The sequence below is a fragment of the Acanthochromis polyacanthus genome, chromosome 12 (assembly GCF_021347895.1).
Source record: "Acanthochromis polyacanthus isolate Apoly-LR-REF ecotype Palm Island chromosome 12, KAUST_Apoly_ChrSc, whole genome shotgun sequence".
Lineage (NCBI taxonomy): Eukaryota > Metazoa > Chordata > Actinopteri > Pomacentridae > Acanthochromis > Acanthochromis polyacanthus.
In genome coordinates, this window is record NC_067124.1 from 10,431,358 (window position 1) to 10,447,812 (window position 16,455).

At 39.7% G+C, this 16,455-nt stretch overlaps 1 protein-coding gene across 1 annotated transcript; it reads right to left on the reverse strand.

The window, feature by feature from the left end:
- Positions 1-6,632: 6,632 nt before the first annotated feature.
- On the reverse strand, positions 6,633-15,625 carry trhra (thyrotropin-releasing hormone receptor a). Its single transcript, XM_022222722.2, has 2 exons — positions 14,819-15,625; positions 6,633-10,241 (listed from the first exon to the last, which is right to left on the reverse strand). Exons 1-2 carry the CDS (start codon positions 15,623-15,625, stop codon positions 9,801-9,803), a joined length of 1,248 nt encoding a protein of 415 aa, XP_022078414.1. The 3' UTR covers positions 6,633-9,800.
- Between the last annotated feature and the right edge of the window lie 830 nt (positions 15,626-16,455).

Sequence of the window (16,455 nt, forward strand, 5' to 3'; positions counted from 1 at the left end):
CGATTGCTCTGTTCTATTCTTAAGAAATTGTCTGTACAAATAGTTTTTCTTTTTACAAGCATTAACTAAACCTTTCGTTAACCATGGATTTTTCTTAACATCTCTCTTATGAAATTTCTTAATAGGAAAATTCTTTTCATACAGCATTGTGAATATTTGTAGGAATAAATCATAGGCCATATTTACATCAGACTCTTTATATACAGATTCCCAGTTTTGACAGGTCAATTCCCTCTTAAAACCTGTCATTGACTGTTCAGTTATTAATCTTCCATAAATAGTAGAAACAGTTTTAGTTGTTTTAAAATTTAAATTATGAAGCATAAAAACCGGAAGATGATCACTAGAATCATTTAATAAGATACCACTAGTTATGTTACTATCCAAGATATTGGTATATATGTGGTCAAGTAATGTAGCACTACTTTTTGAAATTCTTGTAGGTCTAGTAATTAATGGACAGAAATTCATACTAAAAATTGTATCAATATAATCATTTATGGGTTTGTATTTTTTTGCTTTTAGTAAATCTATATTAAAATCCCCACAAATGATCATATCTCTTTTAACGTAGCTTGAAAATAATCTTTCCATCCAATCCTGGAATAAGTATATATCAGAATCATATGACCTATAAACACAACTAACCATAATATTCTTCCTTTGTTGCAAGATTAATTCAATAGTTATACATTCAAATACTTCATCAACTGCTAGACTCAAACTATCCACAATTTTACAATCCAAATTTTTATTGATGTATAGTGCCACTCCTCCCGAGTTCTTGTATTTTCTGTCTGTCTTAAACATTTCATAACCAGTGATATCAAAATTAATTCCTATTTCAACATCAAACCATGTCTCTGAAATTGCTATAATGTCAAAGGATATTTTAATTTGCTTCAGAAAATCATTAATACTTTCAAAATTTGCATAAGCACTCCTGCTATTAAAGTGGATTAAAGATAATTTATCATTAGAATTTATCATATTGTTAAATGTTTCCTCTGTATAATATAGACAATTAATATTAGTATTACTAAAAATATGATTATCAGGATCCATTTCATCAACACTAAACTGTGATTTATAATCCACCAACTGGAAGGATTCGAACTCAGAGTTATGAGAAAATGTATGCACAGAAGCCTCATCCTCAGAAAAGGATGAATCATCTGTATCACACGTAAGGTAATAATAATACAAATAATAATAATAAGTCTCCGTAGGTGTTATAGGTTGAAACTTCCCTCCTTCACCACAGCGCAGTTTACGACACACACTTTATGGCAAATACTTCGTTGCCGGGGTAACGCTCGACTTCGTCTTGTATTAATCTGTTTATCAGTTGATGGCTTGAGTTTTCATTTAGTTCGAGTTGTTAAATTATAACATTAGTATTCAGACACAAATAAAGAATAAAGTCATGTTGCAGGAAGCTTACTTATGTCGCGGATCCTGGTGAGAGATCTTGAAAGAAGTCCTCCGCATCCTTGGAACTACGAAAGAGCTTCGGCTTTCCCTTTACCATTACCCGCAGTCTGTCTGGGTACAACAAGGAGTATTCAAAACCAGCGGCACGAAGCTTGCGTTTAACTACATCATACGCGCGCCGTTTCTTCACCAGCCCTGGGCTAAAATCCGGATAAATGTGGATCGTACTTCCTTCAAATTTTAGAACTCCTTTTTCCTTGGCAAGCCGCATAATCTTCACCTTATCCTGGAAGTTCAAAAACTTTACCAGGATTGGTCTTGGCGGTCCCGATCTAGACGACAAGCTGACTGTGGGGGACCGATGCGCCCTCTCCACCACTGGCGCCGATGGGAAGCTCCCTCTTCCGAAGAGTGAAGGAATCAGCTGATTACCCACAAAGGCCGCCATGTCTCCACCTTCACTCTTTTCCGGGACATTAATAAAGCGAAGATTGGATCTTCTACTCCAGTTTTCAACGTCCTCCACCTGCTCTTTCAGGTATGTGTTATCTTTCTCAAGTGTGAGCACTCTTTCAACCAGCTTGGTCACGTAATCTTCATTGTTGCTCACCCGGGTTTGTAGCTCCGAGATCTGACTGGTGACCAAGCTTAATGTTTGTTGAATATCCATCAGTCCTGCTTGCACAGTCACGATTTTCAAATCCAGATGAGTGTTCACGTCAGCTGTGATTTGCCCTCGCATTTGGTGTATTGCGTCCCAAATAGTTTGTAGTGATATCTCGGTGGTCATGACGCACACCAAACAAACAACACAGTCACAACTTCAACAAGAAGCTTTGCTTACAGCTATGGCCACAGATATCAGAGCTGGGAAGTATAAATGTGCTTTATTGTTGTTGTTATTGTTTAGCTTAGTTTAATTAATGTACATAAATATAAGTTCAGTGCCTCAATTGTTTTGTTGTTCACATTTTGGTCCCTAACTTATATAGATTCCAGCTACCTCAATTTTATACCTAACCTCTCAAGCTAAATAATTCCCCTTATAATTCCTGAAGCTCTTCTTGACAGCGCAACAAGAAGTGTTTCATACGCTGCATTATTATATTTGTCTAATCTAAATACTTTGCTGGTCGAATATCAGGTAGACTATATAATAATTCTGTATAAAACCCTTAACCCCATTTGAGCACACATTAACCCGACATTAATATTGGTGGAGAAACATTATTATGATCTTACAGTTATAATTGGTGAAGAAAACCCTTATCAAAACATATATCAAGAAATCCTACATATGTATATATGCAGGTATGGCATGATGGATAATGGATCCAATTAAAGGACACACAGTGTATAGAACTGCACTTTTATACAGAACACAAGTGCAGTACTATTAGACATTCAGTTCATCATGGAGTACAAAGAATTTAAATCATGCTTTAGTGACACACATAGCTAAAAATGTGTTTATATGGAGTGACATAAACTCATCATTTATCTGTACCACACATTAAAGGTCCAGTATCTAGGATTTAGTGGCCTTTATTGGTGAAGTTAAGAATTGCAACCATCCCTCGCTCCACTTGCATATAGGAGCACTACATTGATAACAAAAGGTAAAAACACTACACTGCATCTTAACACAGAAACACAGCTTGGTCCAACATGGCAAATTGTAGACACAAAGAGCTGTACTCTAAAGTAATGAAAGCAAACATAATTATGAATATCATATTCCATTTCTGCCAATAAATCCCCCTAAACCCTACATAATATGCTTAAGGAACAACACATTTAGCTGACATTTCAGTACTAATTCCATAAATTGATGTGACAATGTTGCATAAATGACTGGTTATACAATGCAGTTGTCTACCCCTTTATAAATCAGCATCTCATCTGCCACAAATTGTTTTCAGCATCCTCTCCTCTAGTCCTATTGACCACTGACATGTTTCGTAAACGCTGTGAGAGATTTCCTGCTGCGCCTGAGGAATAAGCTGTGATTACATGGCTTCTTTCACGCTACAGCCTTTCTCTTTCTGTTCACAGTTTGATTGATTGAGGTGATGGAAACATTAGCCAGCATGGTCTTATTTTCCCTCTTCACATTGGATTTTTCATGCCTCACTTGATGCTTGTATGCTCCACCGGGGGATGTAGCCTCCGAGCCATTTTGGAGAAACCACTCTATTCACAATCACGAAACACTGTTTTGTCTTTAAACTACAAACTGATTCTAGTAACTCAACTGTTACTGCAGAGAAAACAGATGCATCAGTGCAGTCTTCTTTTAAAATAAAAAACTTTCAGCTGCATTTATGTTAAATTTTTTGCCATCATATCACTCAAAAGAACAATATCTTCCTGAAAACTAGCAGCTTGTTAAACTCAAGTGCCCATGAACATATTCAAAAATCATTTAAAGATAAACACTTAAAGTTGCCTTGTTAACTTTTCACTCATCATGATTTACAGAGTTTGAGTTTGAAAGTATAATTTTTTTTAGATAGATTCATTTTTCTTCTGGAAACACCTTGAAAAACAAACATATTCTAAGATGTTCTTGCAAATGTTAATACAGTAGTACTCACAAAATACATTTTTCTTGTTTAGCAGTGTTGGCAGGTGGCTTTTTAGTGTTTTAAATCACTGAGGCACCCCTTAGGCAGTGATGTAACTTGAGCTGAATAAATTTATGTGTAATCATTAATTGCAGGTTTATGGAAATGTGGGTAATTCTAAACCTCTCATAGCTTTGCTTGGTTTGTTTAGGTTTAATGTAAGTGAAAGAAAAATGAGTGAAATCATTGACTGAAACTAAAATATAGAGTTCAACGTGTCAACTTATTTTCTGAAAGGGGAGCAATTACAGAGTGTCCGGGACCAGCATATAGTCTTATGGCGTCTGTTCCCTCCAGCCAACCAGTAAGTAAGCGGTAAGTGACACTGATACACTTATTGATTCAGGAGAGGAGACCAGCAATTATCCCACAGCCTTGACCTCTCTAACTTTCCTGTGATTGGCTGTGATGTAAGGTATAGTGGTTGTATATCTAACTAATGTCTTTTTACCCCATAAGCCCCAGGCTATTCTTTTTAAATTTCTACCTGAAACAGCATCCCTGTGGCGTCAGTGACAGCTCAACTGTAAGGCCAAAAATGATTAACTTTGGACTCCAGGGATCAGAGATGATTTGAGGGTGGGAAATACAGTCAGTCTCCTTGCCCACATCTCCAGGACAGAGTATGATTCTAGGTGAATAACGTCTTTATATCAGTCATTGAACGTTATTGAACGTCTTCTACAACAAAATCAGCTAAAACTCAACCAAATGTGATGCAACAGAAATGAATGAAACACGACAAATGCTACATCCATTTCAGTCACTTTAGTACTAGGTGGCAACTTGAATGAATGTGCAACCTTTGAAAATGGCTCAGTTTGCTTTTTTTTTGTCAAACAGTAAGAATGAGGCCAACAGGAAGTGAAGTTCTTTGAATGACTCCAATAGCAAGGCAGTCCTCATAGACCCCCATATTAACCCAAAATGGGTTAATGCAGTGACACAGATGTCGCACACTCTTTCAATATTCTGGAAAGTTCCTAATAGAGTTTTATTCTTGAATTTGACTAATGAGGTCCTAAAGTGACATCCACTTAACACACTGGAGCAGTCATGTGACAGTATGGGAATTGCTGTCCAGATGATATCACTTCCAAAATGTTGGTGTGTCTGGTACACACATGGGCACATGGGAGAAAACGTTTTGACAGCAAAGATAAGTTTCAATCCATGTAACAATTGTAATCCTTTAATAACATGTCCGAGATCACATTTAAGCTGTCCTTACTACATTCCTTAAGTAAAAAGTATGGCAGAGTAAAACTACTCTCAGAAGTACATTTTTTTCCGAAAATTTACTTAAGTAAATGTAACAGAGTAAATGTAATTCATTACTACCCACCTCTGACCTCATGTTAAAAGGTTCGACTTTATAGCCAAAATATACATGTTTACAGCCTGATTCAAAAAGCAGTCTGGGTCCCTAAAGTTATGTAATGTTAAGTGTGTGGCTGATTTGATTGACATGTGGATGCCATCATAGGACAGTCCATGGCCCAGAGATGTTTGCACATTCTGCCTTAGCTGCACTCATGCTCCACCTCGTTGCCCATTTTGGATTAACCAAGACTTAGGAGGAATCTGGCACTGCTAAAAATCCTTCTAGCCACCAGAACGACTGACTTCAAAACTGATCTACAGAAAACAATGGGTGTCATCACAGAGGGTTCATCCATCTTTACATAGTTGTCTGTTGTTATCCTCTACAACATACTACTGATTAAGATAAAACAAGTAATTGTTCCATCCTGTGTTCATCTGCTGTTGGGTGATTTTGTGTCTTTTTCTTTTTTCTCAGTTTTAGCGATCACTGTATTGACAGCTGACATTAAATAAATGTTGTGTAATTTTGAGGCCAAGCCAAATGATACAAAAACATGAAAAAGCAAAATAAAGCACAACGATAAACAATTCCAACAAATATGCCATAGGTGCCTATGGCATATTTTGTGCTTAAGTTGTAAAGTAGTCACATTGATTTCACAAGTGCCTAAATCTGAAGAATAAAACGTGTCGAATTTCCAGCACACTGCTGATGAGACATTACAGTAGATGGCAATTAGGGCCTCTGTGTTCCAAGGACATTCTCTCCTGGCACATTAAGCTCTTTCCAGCTCCATAGCATTGCATGGATAATTGCTGTGATATATACTCCAGTGTTAACATTCTCACTTAACAAAATTGAGAGAGGTTTGATAAGTCAGATATTGAGAGTAACATTACCCACAGCGGCTGAACATAAATTGAGTGGGGGTGTCACATTGTTTATGTTGAGAGTACAGTTGGCATCTAATAGCTTCGGTGAGATGAATTTGTGTCGAGGCAGGCCACCCATATGGTGCCTCGAGTGACTTCAGAATAAAGCTATCACCCTCTGTGATCGATGTCCTCAGTGTGGCCATAGTTCATACAGCAGCTATCTGCCCCTGATTCATGACTGCTTCTTGGAAGTGGCAGTTTTGTCAATGACTGCTGATAATAGATCAGTGGCGGGGGAGGTGTGGAGAGTTGGGATCCAGAGAGGGGCGCTCTGTATGAGACATCAAAATGTGGTAATAATCCATCATGGCGCTGTAATTACTGTCTTTATTGTAGACAAAGAACAATACAAAATACAAAACAATCCATCAAACAGCAAGAGCAGAGAAAAGCTCCCTCGAGACAGTAACGTGCACGAACAGTTGCTTCAGATGGAAATACATCAGGTATCAAGTTTTGTGTCCACATCACAAAAGCCTGTGTTCATGCTCCCAGCTGTGCACCGTGCAGAATGCAACAAATTTCCAACACAACTGTATGGAGTTTGTCCAAAAATCAAACACATTTCAGCTGAGAACAAAGTGATAGATAGATTAATTAGATAGATTAATAAGTATACAGATTAGAGGTGCATCACATTACACTACAGGCTTTGAATTATTTTTGTTTTCATGTTTTCTCACCTGTTTCACTTTGGAGATTACATCCCACCAACTGGTTTGGAATGGCAGCACACACGCTGATGGAACAATAGATGAAAATGGGCTATTATTTGACAAATGCATTTGCTGGCACACATTTGAAAACACAATACTGAATGAATTTTACACTGCACTGCATAATCAATTTAAAGCAACTTTACGATATTGACAACAAAGGCTGCTTTTCAGAGAGAAACAGGTGTCTTTCACTGAGCTCACTAAGTGTTCATTCCCTCTGCTCAGTTTACACATATGCTCCAAGAAACAACAGAAAGTGATCCATTAGCAGGGTGAGCTATGTACATGCTGTGGATTGCACCAACTGATGTCTTGCACTTTGCAATCTAGTTAAATATTCAATCATTGCTCTGTGTTTTTTTGTTGTTGTTTTTTTTAAATTTTGCTGAGCAGATAAATCACAGAAAAGTGCTGCACTCTGCAGTCTGAGCCAATATCAGTAAGTTGCTGCGACGCCAGTTATCTGACCCTTTAACAAACTCTCTCTATTGGCACATCAGAGCTACACATTTCACCCTCATTATGATGCACTGGCCTTCACAAGTTCACTACAGAGAACCTACAGATGTCGTCTTAACGGAGGCCAAAGCAAAACAAGGCTTTGGTGGGCCTGTCACTATTAATACTGACATCCCTGCAGGAGTAATTAGAGTTCATTTTAAACTGATACAGCAGGTTTAACTGAGTGTAATATCTGTCCCTTTTTCTTGTTGGGCCTTTTTTAAAAGGTCACGTTACTCTATATCTGTGCTTTCTTTCTAGTAGCTAGATTAAATGTCATGGACTTGTGCATTTAGATTAATTTGAATTGCATGGTGTCTGGTGGGGATTCACAAAAAGAGGACTTTTGCTACATCTGTAACATCTGTGCACAATACAGAGGGTAAAATGTTATCCTTGAGTTGGGAGATAAAGACAAAATAAAGAATAGTTTTAAACATAAAAGGAAATCCCCTTGATAAGGAAAGGAGAAACTCTGAAATATTTGAGAAGTTGCACTGTTTGCACTGTGGCGACAGCCGCTACAGCACCCAATCCCAACAGAGAGGCAAAGCAGTCCCAAACCAATCATATTGGCAGGTAAAAAATGTTCAACACAATACATACTTCTCATTTAAAAAGTAATTTAGTTCAATTACTTTACTAGACACAAGAAGTACTTTGTTACACCACACATAGGCTGCATCTTAGATTGTCAACACACAGAAAAACAACAATGTTGTTTACCTTCAGCCTACATGCAGTTTTGGAAGTATTTACTGATCAACAGTAGCAAGTTGACAACCCATTCTAAAATGTGTCCTTACCAATGTTTAACGTTACCGAGACAGCTAATAAGATACAACATAAGATCATTTAAAAACTGTTTTTCTTTTCTTTTGCTGCTGGTCTTCCCATACCGCCACCTCCTGCACCAAGCTAACAGACACCTGATATCAACTCTTTATCAAACTACTGATAGTTGCCCCCCAGATTGTCAATGTAACAGAGCTATATTGAATTACCAGTACTTAGAAGTAGTGAATAATCCCTGAATGTCAAACTGTCATCACTTACACTAATTTTCTGTGAAAAAAAATGCAATAAAATTCAGCATTGGTCATAGAAACAAACAGCCCCCTTCCCAGAATAATTAAATTGAAAAAGTTAGCTGAATAGAAAACAACAGCTAAGCAGTTAGAAGCTGCAGTGGGTAAATAAGATGAAAACAACATTTTGGCTGATGATGTGGAGAGGGTCAGTAGTGAATGAATGAACAAGGGAGTGGGTTCAAAAACAGCCTGCAAGAAAATGTTTTTGGTCATTCAGAGGCCATGAAAACGTGTTTCTGGTCACCTGGAAAATCAAATATTAATTCTACCAAAAGGTCCCTGCTCCAGCAAATGTCTGACCCTGTTCCTGCTAAATGCTCAGCTGTGTTTCCCAACAGCAGCCGCTAATTTAGTCTCTCTGCTGTTTGGTGTGGAGTGAGGGGCGTGAAATGGGGTTTAAGAGTCTTTCGTTTTAAACAGCCACTGGCAGCATCAGAAAGCGTCGCTATGTGAACACTGACAGTGAACAAACAGTTAAACTGTGGGCTAAACAGTGAAATGAAACTTGCTATGAAGGTCAGTAATGTCGGGAGGTTTTAGCTGTTATTTCTCAAAATATCAATTGCATTTTCACCCAGACATATGACATCCACTGCTGAAACTTCCTGCTGTTGGCTGACTGCTAATGTAGTGTCTGATTTAACAGTGTGGTTCTGTTAGGAGTGGACAGGAAGAGTAGATGAAGATTCTGTCTGCTGCAACCAAACCAACTGTGCAACTGTTTGACAAACTGCTCTCATGAAAGTTTATCCTTTAATGTCTGGGTAAGGTTTATACAAAAGGTGTCTCTATCAAATCATAAAAGATGTGTGCGTGACATTAATAATTAAAGTTTCCTGTTTTTCGGTCAATAAACAGAAACAGAGATTTTCTTTTCAGAGTTGAGAATCATCGTTGTACGGATCTATCAGTAAATTGTGATAATTCATAGTCTATTCACTAGTTTTGTACAAAAGGCTAATAAGCTTTAAGTATATCCAACTCAACTCATTACATCCAATTTAGCATCTGGCAATTGACCTTGTCAAATAAAAGAAATATTTGCAAGAGGAAACACCTTGGGGAAATTAAACTGGAAGTGAGTGGTTTCTTTTAATTAAAACTGAATCCATACTGGAGCTGTCAATCTCTGTGATATTCTCATTAGATGGAAAGTTGGTTTCTAGTCAGGCATTGACATCTCTGCCTGACAGCGAATGCTCCCCATAAGGCATCTTCTTGGCACTTGGCAGGATGCTGGCAGGAAGGTACCGATCCGATGGCGTGTGCAGCTTATCCATTTCTGTGGTGAAGTGGTCGTGACTTTCCCCATTGGACGTCTCTTTGATAACACTGTAGGTGAGTGCCATGCTGTAGGAGGCAGGTTTCTCCATACGCTTAGGGCCACAGTGACACAGCTTCTTGAAAGCGGCACGGAACTTCTGGGACATGGCGTTGTAGATGACCGGGTTGATGGCGCTGTTCAGGTAGATGCACAGACGGCAGAAGAGCAGGAACCAGGTGTCCAGGTAGGCCCGATCCAGGAAGGAGTTGACCACCACCAATGTCCGGTAGGGCATCCACAGTAAGGCAAAGAGGATCACCACCACAGCTAGCATCTTTGTCACCTGGCAAAAATCAGTCACGTGTTAAGAATGGCACCAAATGAAAGCAAACAAAGCAGGATGATGAATAGAACACTGTTTTTTCCAAGCACATGTGATCTACTTGAGCTGCAAAACAAGGCACTAAAATTCAGGCCTTTTTCACAGCATTCTAAATTGTTATAGTAAGGTAAAGCACGTGTTGCTAATAGCACTAACAGAGACTCTGTTCTATTCCCAGTACAACGTGACAGAGTGACAGCAAGTCAGCATACACAAGACTAAGACCCTGAACAAGAGGTACCAAAATTAAATATAGCATCATTCCTTATTTACACCTGTACTTCTCCCACTGTCAAAATGTATTTCATACTGAAGTTTTACATGAGGGCTGCACAGTGACGTAGTGGTTAGCAATTTTGCCTTGCAGCAAGAAGATCCCTGGTTCAAATCCTGGGGTGGTCCTGGGATCTTTCTGCATGGAGTTTGCATGTTCTCCCTGTGCATGCGTGGGTTTTCTCCGGGCACTCCGGCTTCCTCCCACAGTCCAAAAATATGCTGAGGTTAATTGATTATTCTAAATTGCCCGTAGGTGTGAATGTGAGTGTGATTGTCTGTCTGTATGTGTAGCCCTGCGACGGACTGGCGACCTGTCCAGGGTGTCTCCTGCCTTCGCCCGAGTCAGCTGGGAAAGGCTCCAGCACCCCCCCTGTGACCCTAGTGAGGATAAAGCGGTGTATAGAGAGAGAGTTTTACATGAAAGTAACCATTGCTTTTACCACTATACACGACAATTCAAAAGTTTGGGGTCACTCAAGCAATTCCATGTTTTGTATGACAACTCACACTTTTATTCATGTGCTAGCATAGTTGCACAAGGGTTTTCTAATCATAAATTAGCCTTTCAACACCATTAGCTAACACAATGTAGCATTAGAACACAAACCTCCAGCTGCTAAAAGCTAAATAACCGACTCCACTGTGCATCGCTGTTGTGTGGAAAACCACTTGAGCAGCGTGCAGCATGAAAGCAGATTTTTCAAGTATTCATGACAAAAAGACAATAACTACCTTATTTCTTTGTATTTAAAAAAACAGGACTTCGTTTGGTTGTGCTATAAACTGACACATGACTTGTTCTTCTGCTATATTTTTGACAAAACAGCTGCTGCAACATTAAACCAAACTGTCACAGGTCTCACAAATTTACTAGAAAATCTGACACATTACAACTTTAGAGTTTGTGAAAGGAACACAAGGGATGTGTTGATAGGCTGAATAGCACTCTACTAAAATTAGTATTCATAGTTTGTCTACCCCAAAAGTTATCTACAGGTGAACAAAAAAGAGGTGGTGCTCTGGCTGTAATAAAATGAATTAAATGTGTGTTGATCAAATAGTCATTATTTATTTACGAAGCCCTGCTGATGCATTTCAACATTCATCAGAGCGTCAGTGAGTTGACTTTTTTAAAGACATGTTTTACAATCAGCAGTCAGCAGGAAACACCTTCGCCTTCGCAGTGGTATGCATTCAAGATCAACAAACTATTCAAATCAGATCCTACAGGCTAAGCTACCAGAGAAAAATAAATGTTCAATCCCTTTGCCACAACTTTTGCACATCTTCATGAAAAGGCAATCAAAAGAGGTCAAGGTTTTCAGAAGGTTTTAGTAAAAATAAAAAAAGACAACTTAGGCAGGAGAGCAGTATTGCCAGAAGTTGGAATAATACACAATTTTTGAACTTTGTCTCCCTATGAAGACCCCTTTTGGGATTTCTTTCAAATCAGAAATGCATTTTTATATAACTGCCCTTCTTTTCGTGTTCTGAAAGTACATTTTGTCTGACCGTCTGTTAGAAAGACACCTGTGATCTCTTGAATTCCTGCTGAGCGTCATGTGCCTCCCATCGGGGGGGATTTAAAGTTGTCTACAACATTTTGTCTCGACCATTAATTCTCCCAATACTTTGCTGCTAGAACAAGCCAAAGCAACCCCGTCTGTATCCATATGGACAAGAGGCACTAAACAAATGAGTCATTTTGCTTTTGTTTCCTGGGATTATGCTTTGTGTCCCAACTTCTACCCACAGGCAGAGCTGAAAAATCACAACGGGGAATATGAGCTTTGGCACATTCGCTCATGCAGAATGCAAAAGAAATTTAGCATCCACTCAGTGGGCAGAAAGACTATTCATTCATTTGATAATTGTACCACACGATGCACTGTTAAGCTCAGAGTTTCACATTGTCTTTACATTTCTCTTGGCTCAATTGACCTGTCTAAGTTGACAAATTAGTTGGTATTGAGTTGACCGACTATGCTCCCTCTGGCGGGTGTTAATCTCACACAGCTCTTTTCCTGCTGATTGCATGTTGCATCCTTTATTAAATATAACTTCCTGATCCTCTGGGAAAATCCTTAAACATGTCAAACAAGATTTGTCACCTTAGACTATTTTGGGTCAAGTGTTTAAGTTTGGAGTCACACAGAATGCAAATTACCTTAGATACCAGCACACTTGCAGCAGGCTCTGCATAGAGAGGTTGTAATGTGTCTTCACGGTGTGCAGAAAGAGACAGATTTATTAATCAGTTAATTTCTCTATTGATAAGGCATCCAGTTAAGGATTCATGGCTGTACATGTAGGTGGGCCATTTTTGAAAATTTATATCACACTTGGAATTTAATACAGGGAAATTATAAAGTGAAAGACATGTATGTAAAGGCAGCTGTACAGGATTTGTAAAGTCAAAATTTACATGTGCCCAGCTTCTAGGTTCACCACCAACATTAGTGACCACATTTGTTATGCAAGTGTTACATCATCCCTTTGTAGTTTTCATAAGCCTGTCATTTTATATTCAGATGCTGCTGATCAGATTTTTGTGTGCAACTTAACAAAGCCTGGATTTGTTAATACAATTTCCAGGTGAAAATCTTGAGGTGAAACTTGTATCTGATTAAATAGGAACCATATTTATGTTGTGTTGTGTCTCAGCTGCAGGGAGGTGAGTCTAACAGAATTGGTTGGAGGCGCTGCCAGTGTCATCAGTGAACCAAATGTCCTAATCCTGGATCCTCATTACTGGGATGCCTTGTTGCTTTTGTCCACGATGAGCTGTTAATGCTAAGAAACACGTATTATTGTCTGTGTGCATTTCAGGTGTGTGTTAGAATATAAGCCTTATTGATGAAGAACAAACAAAAGAGCCTATTTGAGTTGGAGTTAAGTGATTTGACTAGTCGACAGAGCATGGAGCTGCCTCAGGGTACCACACCTCCTGTCATTCCAGAGAGGCTTCTTCTGCTTCTCCTCCTGATCTGATAAACAAATGTCTCGCCCTGCTATCTGCTCTGGTGTCTGTCACGGAGGGGCTTTGCCTTTAATGCATTCTGCTTTATTTTTTAACAGAATAAGAAAATGCTTTGAGGGGGTGTTTTATTTTCTTTCTTTTACAGAAGGACAGAAGAAAGATGATGAAACTGTCCTGCACAGTGTTCATACTCTATGAATGATAGTGCTTTGAAATGGGAGTGAACAACATAAATCAAAGGGTTGTTACACTATGAGCTCCTATAAGAAAATCATCCAGAAGTATGGATATTTAATGCGATACAGAATATCCAGTATTTGAGACAACAGAGGTCTTTGTCTTTGAACAAAGATCCCATTCACTTGTCAATTTTCCCACTTACTTGAGGTAAAATTGAACTACGAATTCCTTCTTCTTATTTAGTTTTAAAACAATGAATCACATCTCTTCCATAGGAAAAAGGATGCAATCCTGGGCAGGTTTGCACTCCACTACACTCACGACAATGAGTGAGCGCTGGCAGCACTTAAATGTACTGAATATTAAAAAGCAAGCAAGCTGTGGAGCTTTACAGGAAAATTTTACAAAAGAAATTTTAATAATAGAGAGTGCATTTAGCTGCACGTCAATACCTGCATCTCATCTTAACCCTTTCATCCCTGCAGGTTCTTGCAGGTTCCTACACTGAGACCAGTTGGTGAAACACAACCCAACACCCTTTTCAGAAGCTTCCTGGCTGCCATGGTTGGACCACTGGAGGAGCTTCAGATGAGATTTTTTAAAACGGGATCAACAACATTCCTGCGTACTGAATATGTCAGGGTCCCAGCCTGGCACCCGTGTCCGCCTTCTCCTCTCTCTCCCTCCTTTTCTCCTCCTCGTCTCTCTTTTCCTCTCTTTCCCTCTAGGAGGAAGCAAAAACAAAGCTGGCCAAACACAAGGAATAATCCTAATAAATGCCTTATTGTGTTTTGCGAAATTTATATTTATATAAAAAATATTCCAGTGTTTGTCTTCAGTAGCAAAAGGATTTTCCGAAGTAGGTTAATCACGCTAATTCACTGACAAATTATGCGTTTTCCCCCTCAGTGCATGGGTGAAGTGTTATCAAATCTGTCTTTATCTGGACTTGATGAGAACTGGACAGAGTGACCTCACTCTTAAGTTCTCTCTGATTGGATAAATGCGCTACAGCTGGACTCATTCTCTCTCATTCACACACTCGGTGCGCAAATAATGTGAGTGAGCACAGATAATGAGCGGAATGAGCGGACAGGCTGACCTGCCTGCGAGAGGCGGCCGTGGTGCTGCTGGACGAGCTGCTGCTGATCATTCTGCCGCCCTGGCTCGTCTCCTTCTTCCACTTCTCGGAGCTTTCCTTTGGATCGGAAGGCAGCGGGTTCAGGAAAAGTATCCTGGCGATGAGTCCGTACAGCACCGTGGCCAGCATCAGGGGCAGCACGTAGAACACCGTGAAATCCGTGAAGTAGATGGGCAGGTAGTGGCTCCGGGACACTTTGTAGGCGCAGTTGAGCAGCACTACGTTGTCGTACACCAACTTTTTAGTGTCTGATAGAAAGAGCCACATGACGCAGTAGACAGACGTGAGCGCCCACACCAGCATGATGATCTTCTTCGCCCTGGATCGAGTGCACAAGAATTGCGCTTTGATTGGATGGCAGATGGCGATGTAGCGCTCCACGGTGAAGGCGGTGATGGAGCAGGAGGACGCGTTGATCCCGAGGTACTGGAAGTAGGTGATTCCCAGGCAGCCCGCGTAGCCGTACACCCACTGACCGTGCAGGGCGTCCGTGATGTTGGGCAGCCCGGCGGCCGTTAGCACCATCAGGTCAGCGGCCGCCAGACTCACCAGGTAGCAGTTAGTGGGAGTCCGCATGTGCTTTGCGGTCAGGACCACCAGGATGACCATCATGTTCCCCACGATCCCCACCCCGCAGATGAGGGACACCAGAAACACGCTGATCACTTTGTATTCGAACGTGTAGTCGGTCCAAACACCCAGGGTTTGGTTGTGGTGCACCGACGTGCCATTCTCCATAGTCAGGTTATTCTTGGTGAGGTTTTCCATAACAACACTTTAAAGACAATTACACCAAGCATTAAAAAAAATCTAATAAATTCTACGCAACAATCTGCAGGGCCTAAGTCCAACAGGACCCACTCTAGAAATTCTCCAAAAACTTCCATAGAATCCTGTCAAACTCCATTTTCCTCCCAATGAAGTCCTATTTGTGATGCTACAGAGAAGCCATCAAACGGAGCTCCAGTACGTTTTCCATTCAAGCATGTTGGAAGATGTTGGTGGCAGTTTGCAGCCGGGGGAGAGAAGCAGCTCTGCTCCTGTCTCTCTGCTCACACACTCAGGACTGAGCTTCCTGCAGAGCCTCACAGTGAAGTCACTGCCTGACGCACGAGAACCACAAACTTTTTTTCCTCCTCATGCCAGGGACTTCCGTGCAATTGCATCATATGACACACTCTGGTGGTGTAAGATGTTGCTTTAAGGTTTTGTTGGTTAGTTTAACGTGTTTAAGTGCAGATATAAGCATATTCAACACAGCTTTTACATTAATGTTGCCTTCATTTTTGAGAGCTTAAACCTGATGTATTAACAAATAAAAAATTCAATCATTGTACACATGAACAAATCTTGTAGTTATATGAGATGTTTATATAAATGATTCATAAATGTGTTTAAAAAGGAAGTAGTTATGCATTTCTTACAATGGAAACAAACAATAATGATTGCACATTAAGCATTCATTTATTCTTAAGTTATTGATGCTTTCGGAGAGGAGTTGTTGCCAGAATTGATGTCCTCATCTCTTAATTACATTATATACTTCTATACATTATAAATGGGGGTTTGAATCAAGTGATACCAATTAAACTTCTAAA

What these genes read in the sequence shown, in the direction of transcription:
- trhra (XM_022222722.2), bottom strand. Translation starts at nt 15,625, where the DNA reads ATGGAAAACCTCACCAAGAATAACCTGACTATGGAGAATGGCACGTCG. An exon ending in CGGCCGCCTCTCGCAGGCAG is followed by an intron (nt 10,242 to 14,818) that starts GTCAGCCTGTCC and finishes GATTTTTGCCAG; the next exon opens with GTGACAAAGATGCTAGCTGT.